The following is a 15,456-nucleotide window of genomic DNA, read 5'->3' as shown; positions in this document are numbered from 1 at the left end:
GCCCAGGCCCTATCCCTTCTGCTGCAATAACAACAACACTTAGAGAGCACTTACTATGCTCCAGATTGTTGTAAGTACTTTACACATACCAACTCCACTAGTCCTCAGAACTCTGTGAGGTAGGCACTACTTTTATCCCCCCAACCCTATTTTTGCCTTTTTACAGATGAAGAAACTGAGATACAGAAGACACTTGCCCAAGTGAGTCTGGTAAGGCTGACAATGTAAACGCAGTCAGCCTGGCTCCAGTTTGTGTTTTTAACACTGTACCATTCTACTTAAAATAATACCTTCTGTTGTCTCAAATGAGTAAAGTGAAAGAAAGCTCTTGTCTTTCTCATCAGAGACACAATCTCACTTAATCTTTACAAGTCTTTGAGGCAGGTATCATTATCCCTAATTTACAAATAAAGAAACTGAGGCTCGGAGAGGTAGAGTGACGTGCCTAGTTAGTGGGATAGTTTACAATTAAACACGAATTTCTTGATTCAAAACCTAGTGTGCTGTCCACAAAACCATAACGGTGTGCATCCTCTTTGAAGCTCCCTCATTAAACAAATATATCAGGGTCCTATGAAGCATCAGAAACAGAGAGGAAACAGAGGTGTCCGTCTCCTCCAGAAGTTTACCATCTCGTGGAGGAGACAGACAAAATTAGCACAAAACCCATATACTTTGCCAAAACAAAGTTGTGGAAACACAGAGGAGGGGCATGTGACCAAGACCAATGCAGAGGAAAAGCGAAGCTGGGCTTTGAAGGACAGGTGGGAGTTGGTGAGCTGAAGAAAGAGGCCCAGTGAAGCAGGCCTGGGCACCTGGGAGAACTCACGGTTAATTCTATATATCTGGAAGACAGGATGCTCATGGGGGTGTAATGAGAGATGAAGCTGGTGCCAGGCAGGTACAAGCCAATCAAGATGGGCCCAGAGGGGCTTCCCTGGTGGTGCACTGGTTAAGAACCCGTCTGCCAATGCAGGGGACACGGGTTCGAGCCCTGGTCCGGGAAGATCCCACATGCCACGGAGCAACTAAGCCTGTGCACCACAACTACTGAGCTGAGCCTGCGCTCTAGAGCCCGCGAGCCACAACTACTGAAGCCTGCACACCTAGACCCCGTGCTCCGCAACAAGAGAAGCCACCACAATGAGAAGCCCGCGCATCACAACGAAGTGTAGCCCCTACTCGCAGCAACTAGAGAAAGCCCACGTGCAGCAACAAAGATCCAACTCAGCCAAAAATAAATAAATAAATAAATTTATTTAAAATATATATATATATATATATATATATATATATATATATATATATATATATATATATATATATATATATATATATATATATATGGGCCCAGAGGACCACGCCAAGGAGTTTGGGCCTTACCATGAAGGGAGATCCATGTGCATGTGAGCGTGTGGAGAACTCTGGATGCAAAGAGAAGGATAGCATATGTGTACAAGATCAGAGGCTGCTGGTTTACTCCAGCCTCTGCACTCCTTGCACAGACAACTGAAGATCTGTATGCTCCAGGTGGTCAGTAACATCCAGAAGTCAAAATGAAGGTACACAGATCAAATTTTGACTGACTAACCTATGACAATCAAAAACCACATCCCAGATCTTCCTCTTCCCCCAAACCTCCACCCAGCCCCATCTTATCCTGCAGGTAAGTTCCACTATAGATCTGGTACTTGCAACATGCTCCTTGGTATGTCAGCTCTGCCTTTGATAGCGCACTTATTCAAAATATAAAATGGGCACGATGTACTCTATCTCACATGAATACTAAAAGCTGAGAAGTAGTACTACAGCATGTGGAAATAAATACCAAGTAAAGTAAGGAAATCTGAGTTCTGGCACTGACTCTCCCACTCACAAGCAACATGGCTTTGGAAAAGCCATTTCACCTCACTGCTCCTCGGTAACTATCTGCAAAAAAGATCAGAGGGCTCAACAGGCCACCTCCAAGGTTATCCTCTGCTCTAACATTCCATGATTTTATTTGAAATATATTTTGAATATTTATTATGAAAGTAAGACTACGTCATTGACTCTAAGATGCACATTTCCCCCTCTATTTTAACATCTCTGAAATTGGGTTTTGTACAATGTGTGGCATGTCACCGTTTAACAGGTCGCCATTTTTTTTCTTTCTTAGCGGTACATAAAAATAATATCTTAAAACTTATGACGTCTTAGGCTTGCTGAAACATGATTGGTTAGAGTTGCCTTGTTTCCCTTTCCCACTAGTTACCAAGTTTAGAGAACTCAGTAGAAAGACAGGCTGGAATCTGGCCAGGGACATTCCAAAAAATCCTTGAGAAAAACTCTCTTCTAGATTCAGCTTTTTGTATCCCAGTTGGTTGCTTCTGTGTGTGTGTCCCAGTCCAGGCTGTGAGTTCCTTGAGGGCAGGGGTCCAATCTGATTCATCTCTACTTCCCCAGGGACCTGCACACTTGTCAGATTTCAGTCTATACAATTAATCAATGCTTGTGGTGGAAGAAATAAATCTGCCCCCATACGAGGCCAGCAATGGCCACTAGCTCAGGCCACCAGGGTAGGATGTGGTGATCAAGGTGCTGACTGCCCTACAAATCCCTGAGCCCCCCTCGCTAGGGACACTGAGATTAGCACTCACCAGCACATCCCTGAAGAGAAGCTGCGGCCCAGAGTGCACTGTCCAGTCCACGGCTCCACTATTTGGAATCTTGATGCGAATCACCAGCACCTGGTTCTCCATGGCATGGAAGGGGCCAAGGGCCAGCCACAGCATTACAGGTTAAAGGGGCTCACATCCTGGTAGGGGGGAACCCCCTGGCTCCTGGTTAGGCGGGGGCTCGAAGAGGTGACAAGGGGACTGAGGGTCAGAGGACAGAGGGGGAGGGGGAGTGAAGAGAGGAGGTGGTCCGGAAGCAGCCCGCAGGCTCGGAGCCAGGCCCAGGCTGTATGGGGTTGAGGGATGTCTCCCTGTGAGCGTGGACGGGGCAAGGGGCAGGAGCCAGTAGGAACTAGCGGAGTTCAGAAGGTTCTGGAGTTGGAAAACAGAGCAAACGGCATCTTGCAGTTCTCTGCCGTCTGTGTGGGTGTGAGGGGACAGCACAGAGAAGACGCCGTTTTAGAGAGATACGGCGGCAGGTGTCCACTCCTCCTTAAAGGAGCGGAGGGTCCCCGACTTGAGGGGACTCAGTCCGGGGCTGTTAGGAAGGAGCCCCAGGGCCGCCGGACCACAAGAAAGCCGAGAGGGCCCTCCGCGGGAGGGTCGGGGGCGAGTCCTCTGCCCCACCCCGAGCCAGAGTGCACGGCGCGCGCGACTCAGCCCCGGCAACCCGAGGCCGCGCGTCCCGGCGGCGGCAGCGGCAGGAGGGGGAAGGCGGCGGTAGGAGGGGGAAGACGGCAGCGAGGGCACTGTTACTCCGGAACCAAAACGCGCGGCGCCGGAACCCCGGGAGCCAGCGAGGGGACCCGCCTCCCGCGGCGCCATGTTGGAAGAGGGCAGCTCCTGGCCGGCCCCGCCCCCGCTCGCCGGCGGGCAGGACCCGAAGAGCAAGGGCTTGGCTTCGGGGCCGGAGTGAGAGGACCGACTGTACTATTCAGTCGTGAGACCCCACCTCCCCTGTCGCGAAGTGACCACACATGGCGACCGGGTGACAGCCCTTTCTTTTCCCGACCCTCATTAAACTCAGCGAGGTGAAAACATTTAACAAAAGAAGGAGGAAACTGAACTAGAGCAGGGGTCCGCCGAAAGCCGATTGATGGCTTAAAATGCGTACTGTTTCCCTGTTCAGAAAACTAGAAAAATAGAACTGCCCCTCTCTTTTATTCCTACTTTATCAGGCCCTGTACCGAAATATTCGTGGAGGTTTGTGCATCAAATGATCAAGAGCAAGGTTGTCTTTTTTTCATTTTTCCAAGTCACAGATCCGGAGGATCATCTTTCTCCCAAATGAGCAAAGCGAGTGTGGATTTTTCAGTGAGGTCCTTTACCCCCATGGTTACCTTAAAATAGCAAACAGCGCACTATTCAAAAGCAACAGTAAAGAAACTCAGTGAAGAGTTTAACTGCCTGGGTACAGTTGCAGTAGTGGCATCATCTTTTCTTATTAAACCTTTGAAAAAAATATATTCTAGACAGTCCATAAATTTTCAACTAGATAGCAATGTTTACGCAGTGATATCACAGGGAGTAGCAATAACCCTTGGTTATTTTTAAATGCCTTGTTAACCTCAGATTTTTAAATGCATAATTTTGTTCATCTATGATGCCTATACAGAAGTTTGTTTACAAATTGCAACGCGTAGTTTCGTCCTTTATCTCTAAGAAAAGTCCACATATCGCTTTACTTTGAGGGGCTGAATTTTGTATAAATTCGGTGGGAGAGGAGTGTCATTCCCCTCTCAGTCAAATAGTTGATGAATGCGAGAGAAAAAATAATTTAAATACTGGTCAGTTTTGGTATAATATCAATTTTTTACTGCATATTTTCTCTATCTGCATTCCTTTTTTTTTTGTAATAGTATTTGTTTTATTTAGTTATTTATTTATTATTTATTTATTTATGGCTGCGTGGGTCTTCGTTGCTGCGCCCAGGCTTTCTCTAGTGCCACTCGTTGGGGTGTGCGGGCTTCTGCTCCGTGGCATGTAGGATCTTCCCCGACCAGGGCTCAAACCTGTGTCCCTGCATTGGCAGGTGGATTCTTAACCACTGCACCACCAGGGAAGTCCCTACATTCCTTTTATATTTAATTTGAAAGTCCATTGTAGAAGATAAATTATCTCTTTTCAGTTATTGTAAATGAATAGCTTAGGTAGAAATTCATTTAGTCAGATCCTCCAGGTAGTCAAAGAATTGCCCTTTTCCACCTGCACTTCAGTCTTGTGAAAAACAAACAATTTGTTCAAGGTCCCCATGCACTTTTTATTGAAAGTTCATTTCCTGTTATTTGAGAAAATAGACCACAAAGCCAGAGATTTTCTATGAACTCATGATTTGTTAAAATGGTTTTTATTGATAGTACTATGGGCAAAACCAACTCAATTTGTACTTTCAATTCTTTTGGATATATACCCACAAGTAGAATTGCTGGATCATATGATAATTCTATTTTTAATTTTTTGAGGAGCTGCCATGTTCCACAATGGCTGCACCATTTTACATTCCCACCAGTAGCCCAAGAGTTCCAGTTTCTCTACATCTTCACCAACACTTGTTATTTTCTACATTTTTGTTAGAAGCCATATTCTCATGGGTATGAGGTGATATCGCAAAGTGGTTTAGATTTGCATTTCCCTAGTGATTAGTGATGTTCATCTTTTCATATACTTGTTGGCCATTTGTATATCTTCTTTGGAGAATTGTCTATTCAAGTCCTTTGCCCGTTTTTAAATTGGCTTATTTATCTTTTTTGTTATAAAGTAATTTTTTAAATGAGGAAAATTAACATTTTACTACTATAAGTTCAGAGATGTTTTCTTTCATCTCTTTCTACATTGCTCCCAATCTCCAATCCTTAACCCAGAATCTGATCCCTTCCCACTGCTTCACAGATACTATCTCAGTCCAAACTACCATTTTATTTATATTATATTTTTCTCTTAAACTTCTGTTTCCATTCTTGCCACTGCTACCAACGGTCTATGCTCAACCCAATTACCAGGTTTAGAATACCAAGTCACCCCTTTGGTTAAAACTATTCTGATGGCCTCCTAACTTGTACAGAATAAAAACTAAAGGCCTTTCCTTGACCTGCAAAACTCCACACAGTCTGCCCTCCATACCTTCTGGCCTTATGATCTCTCACACGTCATTCACACCAGCCTCCTTCTTACTTTTCCTTGAACATCTCAGGCATCCCACCTCAGGGTCTTTGCATTTGCCCTTTCCTCTCCCAGGGTTGCTCTTATCCCGATATTCACATGGCTCACTTCCTCCTGCAGATCTTGACTTAAAAATCACCTTCGTGTTGAGGCCTTCCCTTAGCACAGTCTTGAAAACCAGCCCCAAACCCACCCCACCCACAGGTGCGAGCACGCAGATGTGCACAAATCCTAGTCCCCTTCCCTGGTTTACTTTTCTCCTGGCCCTCATCACTATCTACCATGCCACATGTCTCAATCCTGTGTTTGTCTCCCCACTAAACTGTAACTTGGCGAGGGAGGGACGGGTATGTGTTTTATTCACTGCCATGTCCCTAGTACCTAAAATAGTACCTGACACACAGTGGGCACTTTAATAATATTTGTTAAATGAATGAGTGGATTTTGAAGGCAAAGTGGGTTGAGTAATAGGAATGCAACTACCATGTGCATCTCCTGCCTGTCTTGAGCCGCACTTGCTCCTTGGCCTTCCCACAACCACTGCCATCGTGGAGACTGAGACAACAACAATTATAGACTCCCACTGAACCACGAACTTTATAACAAATGTTGACTGCCTCCTGTGTTCCAAAATTCCACTTGTCTTCTTCAGTGCCGGGTGTGGGTCCCTACATATAACATTCAAATACTTGTTGATTTGGGGGTTTTGTTTTTGTTTTTTCTTTCTTTCTTTTTGGCCACACCACGTGGCTTGCAGGATCTTAGTCCCCCAACCGGGGATCGAACCCGGGCCCCAGCAGTGAAAGTGCCAAGTCCTAACCACTGGACCACCAGGGAATTCCCAATACTTGTTGATTTTGATTTAAAGGAATATGATGAGAATAGAGGATGAAAACAGTAAGTTTCTAGTGGAGAAACCTTGCAGACACCATCCTAACCAAGTGATCAAGGTTAACATCACCAGTGATGTCATGTTGATGTCATGTACTCTCTTATATGATGCAACAAGAAGGGCATTTGACCTGTGGGGTCTTCTTCCCCAAACCCATAACCCCAATCTAATCATGAGAAAACCATCAGACAAACCCAAATTGAGGGACAGTCTACAAAATACCTGACAAATACTCCTCAAAACTGCCAAGGTCATAAAAAACAAAAAACAAAGAAACTGTCACAGACCTGAGGAGACTAAGGAGACATGACGATTAAATGTATTGTGGGATCCTCAATGGAATCCTGGAACAGAAAAAGGACAGTAATGAAAAACCAGTGAAATCTGAATAAAGTCTGGAGTTTAGTTAGTAATAACGTACCAATGCTGACTTTTTAGTTTTGACATATGTGCAATGATTACGTAAAATGCTAACATTAGGGGAATCTGGGTGAAGTATATGGGAACTCTCTGTACTATATTTGCAACTTTTCTGTAAATCTAAAGTTATTCCAAAATAAAAAGTTTTTTTTAAATAAGTTTCATTTCTACACACTTGTAATAATGTCTTAGAAATTTTAATTTAAAAAAGATATAATTTATTGGTATTACAATAACGACTGAAAAATAAACATAAGCATTTTCCTCATAGAGCTTAATATGCATTAGTTTAAAAAAAGAATATGAAGAAGCATGGACAAAAGTAGTGGGACATACCTGGTGGCGCCATGGTTAAGAATCGGCCTGCCAATGCAGGGGACAGGGGTTCGAGCCCTGATCCAGGAAAATCCCACATGCCGCGGAGCAACTAAGGCCGTGCGCCACAACTACTGAGCCTGCACTCTAGAGCCCACGAGCCACAACTACTGAGCCCAAGTGCTGCAACTACTGAAGCCCACACACCTAGAGCCCATGCTCTGCAACAAGAGAAGCCACTGCAATGAGAAGCCCGTGCACCGCAACGAAGAGTAGCCCCCGCTCGCCGCAACTAGAGAAAGCCCGCGTGCAGCAACGAAGACCCAACACAGCCAAAAATAAAATAAATAAATAAATAAATTTTTAAAAAATTAAAAAAAAAAGTGGTAAGAGACAAACCCTTGAAAGTGTGATGGGAAAGTCTGCTCTTTTGTGTTGTGGCAGGAATGGAAAAGAACAGTGGGAGCGATTCCAGTACTCATGCAGAAGCAGAAACAATAGTTCAACAGATATTCATAGAGCGCCAAGTATGTACTATGGATTTTAGATGCTGTAACATGAATTAATTTATTAATTTATGATGTCATTGGATTTAATTTCTACGTAATACATTTTCCCTCAGGTAGAGTAGGCTGGTGTTCCTACAAATCACTTAAGCTTTATTTCCCTTTTTTGATGGTTTAAACATATCTATATTCTTTTCTTTATATTAACCAACAAACTATATCTCACATTTTTGTGGGGCTTTAGAGCTTGCAAAGCACGTCTCCCTTCGTTATCCTGTGCATCATAGGGAAGTATAGAGTAATGGTTAAGAATTTGGACTCTGTAGACAGGTTACAGGGACTGGAATAACACTCACCATGTGTGACATTGAGCAAGAGTTCTTGGTTTCCACAGCTTAAAAAATGGGAATAAAAATAGGATTAAGGGAGCTAATATGTATAAAGTGCTTAGTCTAGGACCTGACACAAAGAAACAATATGTGAGTGTTAGATAAACTCCTTATTGTATATATGGAGACACTAAGAAGGCTCTAATTTTTCTCAATTATATTCAACCAGTAATGGTATAGCAAGACTTAAACCATATTTTTCATCTCCAAAACAAGGTTCTTTGTATTACACACATAGTGGAATAGCAATAAACATCAAGCTAAATCAGACACAGCCATGAAAGAATGATAATAAAATTTCAGAGTTAAAGGAAACTTACAAAATCACCAATCTAATCTTCTGCCCAATTCAAGAATTCTCTCCACATTTACCTAAGGAATTGTCATACAGCCTCTCTGAACATCTGCAATAACAGGACTCACTTCCTCAAGAGGCACCCCATTCCATTTTTTGCCAAATCAATTAAAATAGTCTTCTTGTCTCCTTGTTACCAACACACTATTTCTAGTTCTGTTTAAAAAGAGGAAGTCTAACTCATCCTAGTAGTTTCTGATTAATGTTTCATTTCACATACTTCTACACATCATTCTGTTTGACTTTAAAATAGTAAAATTCCTGTATGAGAAAATAGATGGCACCTTTTGAGATGCCTCAAAAGGATAATGCAACAAGATTCCAATCTTTTATTTTTCAGAAGGCATGGAACAGTGTAAGTTTGTTCATTACACCTGAGATAGTATTTCAAAATTTGTTGCTGTTCTTGTAAAGAATCCATATGATTTCCAATTAAAGTATCCTTTTCTTAAAGCTCTTAAAAATGAAGGCAAGTTTTCTTTTTAATTTTGAATCATCACATGTTCATTTGACATAGAGCCTTCATTATATGACAAATACTGGAAACACAAAAATTAGTAACACATTGTTCTCTTCCAGCTGTGTACAGAAGTAGTCTTTCAGTATGGCTTGAATGGACCCTGTATATAGACTCAGAACTACTAGATTTTGTTGACAGGTAAAATTAGTATTGAATAAAATTTGCCTTCAACATGGTCAATGCAAAAGATTTGTAGGATGAATGAATGACTGTTGATTTTTAATGTAATCTAAAAGTAAGTGACACTATTTAGATTTTAATTCAAACCTTGAAATTCTTGGTCCCTTTATTTTATAAAATTTGGATATTTGAAAGCATAAGAAACTAAAATTTTGACTTTATCTCACAGTTAGAGCCTTAATACTATGTGTAAAGAAAGGTTGCAAGGTAATCTACTTTTTTTTTTTTCGTTTTTGTTTTTGGCTGTGTTGGGTCTTCCTTGCTGCACATGGGCTTTCTCTAGATGAGGCAAGCGGGGGCTACTCTTCGTTGCAGCGCGCGGGCCTCTCATTGTCGTGGCTTCTCTTGTTGCAGAGCACGGGCTCTAGAGCGCAGGCTCAGTAGTTGTGGTGCACAGGCTTAGTTACTCCGTGGCATGTGGGATCTTCCCGGGCCAGGGATCAAACCCATGTCTCCTGCATCGGCGGGCGGATTCTTAACCACTGTGCCACCAGGGAAGCCCTAATCTCCTACTTTTATGAATTATTTTAATCCAATTCATAAACATATACATTTTTTGAAATAAAAATATCCATTTTCCTTAAATGGAGTTTTAAATTCACATCTATTTATTAGAGTACGGATTTTTATTTTGTATATTTTTATTTTTCCTTTAGGGTTAGGGTAGACAACTTTTTAGATCTGATTTTAAGTTATGCACTTATATGAAAATAGAATAAAATGAATCACTTTGTGGTTAATAAATTCAATATTCTGCTTACAGACAGCTTGTTATAAAATTACTGATATATTGTAGCAGAAGCAGTAAAGGCTATGTCAAATAACTACAAAAAAAATCATACTATGTAGCGTTAATGATGTTACCTTAACATACCAGCTTCAGGGGCTGCATAATTGTTTCTGCCAACCCATAAATTTTTGAGTAACAACAAAATTATTGTGATTTTTCTTACTAAATAATTCATACATTACAAAGAATGTATGTAACAAGGTCCATGAATCACTAAAGCATATAATGATCATATATCTAATGACATATCTCTTTTCATAAGGTGAATTCGAATAGATTTATGTATTTAGGTTAACTAAAAAATACCAAGTTTATAAGGTTCATAATTCTATCAACAACAACAAAAAACTTCAAATCTTCCTTAAGAAGTACATGATTTGCTTTTAAAAACTGAAAGCTTTTGTTTATCAAAATCCTTGTTTAAGCTACTTTTCATGAAGTTTTACAGCGTTTAAATTGATACTATAAATATTACTGAAGATAAATTTATAATATAATGGAGTAGTACAATGTTCATAAACTGTATTTAAAATGATATAAGTGCAACTAAAATAGCTATAAGCAATACTATATAAAACCTCATTCTAGTAGTAGCTGATATTCTTTATCTAGCAACTAGGATCTAAAAGAGGATATTTTCATTTACTAACATTTTACATACTTTTCTTTGGTCTTATCTTTTTAAAAATTTTTAAAATTAAAAAAAATTTTTGGCCATGCCTCGCGGCATGCAGGATCTTGGTTCCCCGACCAGGGATGAACCCATGCCCCCTGCAGTGGAAGCACGGAATCTTAACCACTGGACTGCCAGGGCAGTCCCTGGTCTTAAAGTATCTCAAACCAAGTATACCCTTTTCTTAATGCTACTAAAAGTGATCCCAAATGAGATTTCATCTATTTAATTCAAACTAGGTTTCACGAAGTTGAGTTATTAGTAGTGAGGTGGATGGACCTAGAGACTGTCATACAGAGCGAAGTAAGTCAGAAAGAGAAAAACAAATACCGTATGCTAACACATATATATGGAACCTAAAAAAAAAAAAAAAAAAAGGGGCTTCCCTGGTGGCGCAGTGGTTGAGAATCTGCCTGCCAATGCAGGGGACACGGGTTCGAGCCCTGGTCTGGGAAGATCCCACATGCCGCGGAGCAGCTGGGCCCGTGAGCCACAACTACTGAGCCTGCGCGTCTGGAGCCTGTGCTCCGCAAAAAGAGAGGCCGCGATAGTGAGAGGCCCGCGCACCGCAATGAAGAGTGGCCCCCGCTTGCCGCAACTAGAGAAAGCCCTCGCACAGAAACGAAGACCCAACACAGCCAAAAATAAATAATAATAAATAAATTAAAAAAAAAAAAAAAAAAAAAGAAGAAGAAAGGTTCTGAAGAACCTAGGGCCAGGACAGGAATAAAGACGCAGACGTAGAGAATGGACATGAGGACATGGGGGAGGGGGAAGTGTAAGCTGGGACAAAGTGAGAGAGTGGCATGGACATACATACACTACCAAATGTAAAACAGATAGCTAGTGGGAAGCAGCCTCATAGCACAGGGAGATCAGCTCGGTGCTTTGTGTCCACCTAGAGGGGTGGGATAGGGAGGGTGAGAGGGAGACACAAGAGGGAGGAGATATGGGGATATATGTATATGTATAGCTGATTCACTTTGTTACAAAGCAGAAACTAACACACCATTGTAAAGCAATTATACTCCAATAAAGTTGTTAAAAAAATAAAAACTAGGTTTCATACTAAAATTTTTAAAATTCCAAGAATACAACATATAAAATGATGTTAATGTTTTACCTCTTTTAATTTCTAACATTTTTCTAAACACAGTTATTTTCTATAGAAATTATGCAGTTATATTTTATCATAGTAATAACGAATCCTTTACTAATTTTTAAAATTTATTTTTATTTATGGTGAAATACACATCACACAGAAATTATCATGTTAACCATTTTTAAGTGTACAGTTTAGTGTTATTAAGTACATTCACATTACTGTGCAACCATCAATACTTTATCTCCAGAACTCTTTTTATCTTACACAATTGAAACTCTATACCTATTAAACACTAACTGCCCATTTCCCCTCCCCCCTTTACTAGTTTTCTAACAGCTTTATTGAAAGATAATTCACATGCCATACAGTTCTTCCATTTAAAGTGTACAATTCAATGTTTTGAGTATAGTCACAGAATTGTGCAACCATCACCACAATCAATTTTGGAACAGTTTCATCACCCCAAAAAGAATCCCCGTGCCCATTAACAGTCACTCCCCATTTCCTACCAACCTCCCCAGTCCTAGGCAATCACTAATCCACTTTCTGTCTCTATAGATTTGCCTATTCTGGACATTTCATATAAATGGAATCACACAATGTATGGGCTTTTATGATGGGCTTTTTTCACTTAGTGTAATGTTTTCAAGAAAGCTTTGTCAATGCTGTAGCATGGATCAATAATTCTTTCCTTTTTTTGGTTGAATAATATTCTGTTGTGTGAATATGCCACATTTTATTTTTTATTTTTTTAAATTTTTTGTAAGTGAAATAGGGAGCATTTTCTTTTTTTCTTTTCTTTTTTTTTTTAATTTTATTTATTTTATTTATGGCTGTGCTGGGTCTTCGTTTCTGTGTGAGGGCTTTCTCTAGTTGCGGCAAGTGGGGGCCACTCTTCATCGTGGTGCGCGGGCCTCTCACCATCGCGGCCTCTCTTGTTGCAGAGCACAGGCTCCAAACGCGCAGGCTCAGTAATTGTGGCTCACGGGCCCAGTTGCTCCGCAGCATGTGGGATCTTCCCAGACCAGGGCTCGAACCCGTGTCCCCTGCATTGGCAGGCAGATTCTCAACCACTGCGCCACCAGGGAAGCCCCACATTTTATTTTTATCCATTCATCAGTTGATATTTGAGTTGTTTCCACTTCTTTGCTAGAATGAATAATGCTATGCACACTTGTTTACAAGTTTTTGTGTGAACATATTTTCAATTCTCTAGGGTATGTATCCCAGGAACAGAATTGCTGGGTAATATGGTAACTCCATGTTTGATATTTTGTGGAACGGCCAAACTTTTCCCAAGTGGCTGCACTATTTTACATTCCCACTAGCAATGTATGAGGGTTCCAACTTCTCCATATTTCATGCGAACACTTGTTATTATGTCTTTTTGATTATAGCCATCCTATTGGGTATGAAGTGGTATCTCGTTGTGGTTTGATTTGCATTTCCCTAATAGTTAATGTTAAACGCCTTTCATGTGTTTAGTAGCTATTTGTATAATTTCTTTGGAGAAATGTCTGTCCAAATCTATTTTTCAATTGGGTTGAGTTAGAAGAGTTCTTTATATATTCTGGCTGTAAGTCCCTTTATCATATATATGATTTGCAAATATTTTCTTCCATTCTGTCAGTTGTCTTTTATTTTCTTGATAGTGTCCTTTAAAACACAAAAGTTTTTAATTTTGATGATGTCCAACTTATTATTTTTTTTTGTCATTTGCCTTTTCTAACATTTATCCTTTCCCCAAATAGGAGATTTTTACAGTAGGCAGTATGTGAAATCACAGTTTCTTTACTAGAAAGCTAACTGAACTTAGAAATACACTTACTAGGGGCTTCCCTGGTGGCGCAGTGGTTAAGAATCCGCCTGCCAATGCAGGGGACATGGGTGCGATCCCTGGTCTGGGAAGATCCTACATGCTGCGGAGCAACTAAGTCTGTGCACCACAACTACTGAGCCTGTGCGCCACACCTACTGAAGCCCGCGCGCCTAGAGTTGTATTAAATGTAGTCTCAATTAGCAAAACAGGTCTGAGAAGTTGCCGGATGGCCAAGCTTGTGTCATTGGAAACTATTTTATCCACATCTTCATTTAAAGAATTTTTTTTCTCAACATCTGATCTCCAATTTATATTAGAAAAATACTCTGTGGACTGTGGTCACTACTAATAACACTTCTTATTGTTGGGAAAGCTCTTGTGAAACATTTGTCAAGCACATAAAATGGTATAAAAGTGAAATATAGTAATTAAGATGTGTGTTCTATCGACTGTGTAAGCTAAAGTAATTTTTCATTACTAATGTAAGATTTAATAAGTATAAGTAGTTAAAGATTCTGACTTGGCACTAGTCATTAGCATGTAATTGAACTAGTAAAAAAGATCAGTTAAAGCTGTGTTGATTACCACCTTATCTTTGAAAGGCAATTAAAGACCTCAATCATTGCAACAAGATTTGATTGTGCAGCCTTTATTGGATATTGATCTTTCAGCAAAGTGCAGTTACATTTTCCATTAATTTACAGTAACACAGTTTAACTCTGATACCCTAGACTGTTGACCCAGGTGAGATGTAATGCTAAGTACTTGTTTAGGTTAAGATGCCCCCAAACGTCATTACTGTCTGAATGGTAAGTGCTGAAAAAAATTAGACACCCGATCCACTAGCTTTAGGATAAGGTTTCTGTTATCTGCATTAGCTTTTAAATGAAATGAAACCCAGATCCTTGTCTTTAGGTCACTCCACTCATTCGAACAACATTCATTCTTTAATAGAATTAAGAGATATTTTGTGAAGAATTATAGATGATCTGTGATTATAATTTTGAGTGAATATAAATATAAATGACACAAAATAAAATATACATTTTAAAAGAAATACATATGGCTTTTAATAATTAAAAGTGTTTCCATTTTTACTGGTCAACAATAAGCAAAATATTAGTGACCAAATATGTATGATGAACGAACTTATAACTATTTGTACAATTTGGTATGTTAAGACATTAGCACTGAGAAACTAGGGATTTTTTTTTTTTAATTAGCAACCTCTTTCTTGCTCCCAACTCTGTTACTGCATCTTTATGGTGGTTCACAACTTATACAGGAACTACGAATTTTGACTAGAAACTTCTTCCAACACTTGATAATTGATTTGTATAGAAATAACAATAGAAGAGATCCAAGATTTTAAACTAAAATAAAACTTCATCTTCATTCAAAAAATAGTTTTGCCTGGATTATTTTAAAGACTAAAAATCCCATTAAAGAAGTATAGGCAGAAAAGCTGTCTGTTTCATCAACTAAGAAAACTCCTGCTATCCAGAAGGGCAGGGTCCACGAGGAACCCGGCTTGCCATCTCAGGCATAACCTGCATGCGCACAGACACGCTCGCACAAACTGCCTTCAATGTGTCTCCTCCTTCCTTCCTCTCACTTATTTAAAAAATCCTTTTATTGATGAAGTATTTTAAACTTAAATATATACGGAACACAAG

At 40.2% G+C, this 15,456-nt stretch overlaps 1 protein-coding gene across 5 annotated transcripts in view; it reads right to left on the bottom strand.

The window, feature by feature from the left end:
- The window catches only part of MAP2K5 (mitogen-activated protein kinase kinase 5), a 260,908-nt gene extending 257,498 nt beyond the window's left edge, over positions 1-3,410 (bottom strand). For 2 of the 5 annotated variants that reach the window (XM_082447422.1, XM_082447424.1), the window contains exon 1: positions 2,640-3,410. In XM_082447422.1, the coding sequence (XP_082303548.1) occupies positions 2,640-2,774 (135 nt within the window). In that variant the 5' untranslated portion in view covers positions 2,775-3,410. The remainder of the gene's footprint in view (positions 1-2,639) is intronic. The other 3 variants (XM_082447421.1, XM_082447423.1, XM_082447425.1) reach the window with 2 other exon arrangements.
- Positions 3,411-15,456: the final 12,046 nt, after the last annotated feature.

Source organism: Balaenoptera physalus (genome assembly GCF_965194825.1).
Source record: "Balaenoptera physalus genome assembly, chromosome: 2".
In the NCBI taxonomy this organism is placed as follows: Eukaryota; Metazoa; Chordata; class Mammalia; order Artiodactyla; family Balaenopteridae; genus Balaenoptera; species Balaenoptera physalus.
The sequence above is the reverse complement of the archived record's forward strand: the minus strand, read 5'-3'. Positions and strand labels throughout refer to the sequence as shown.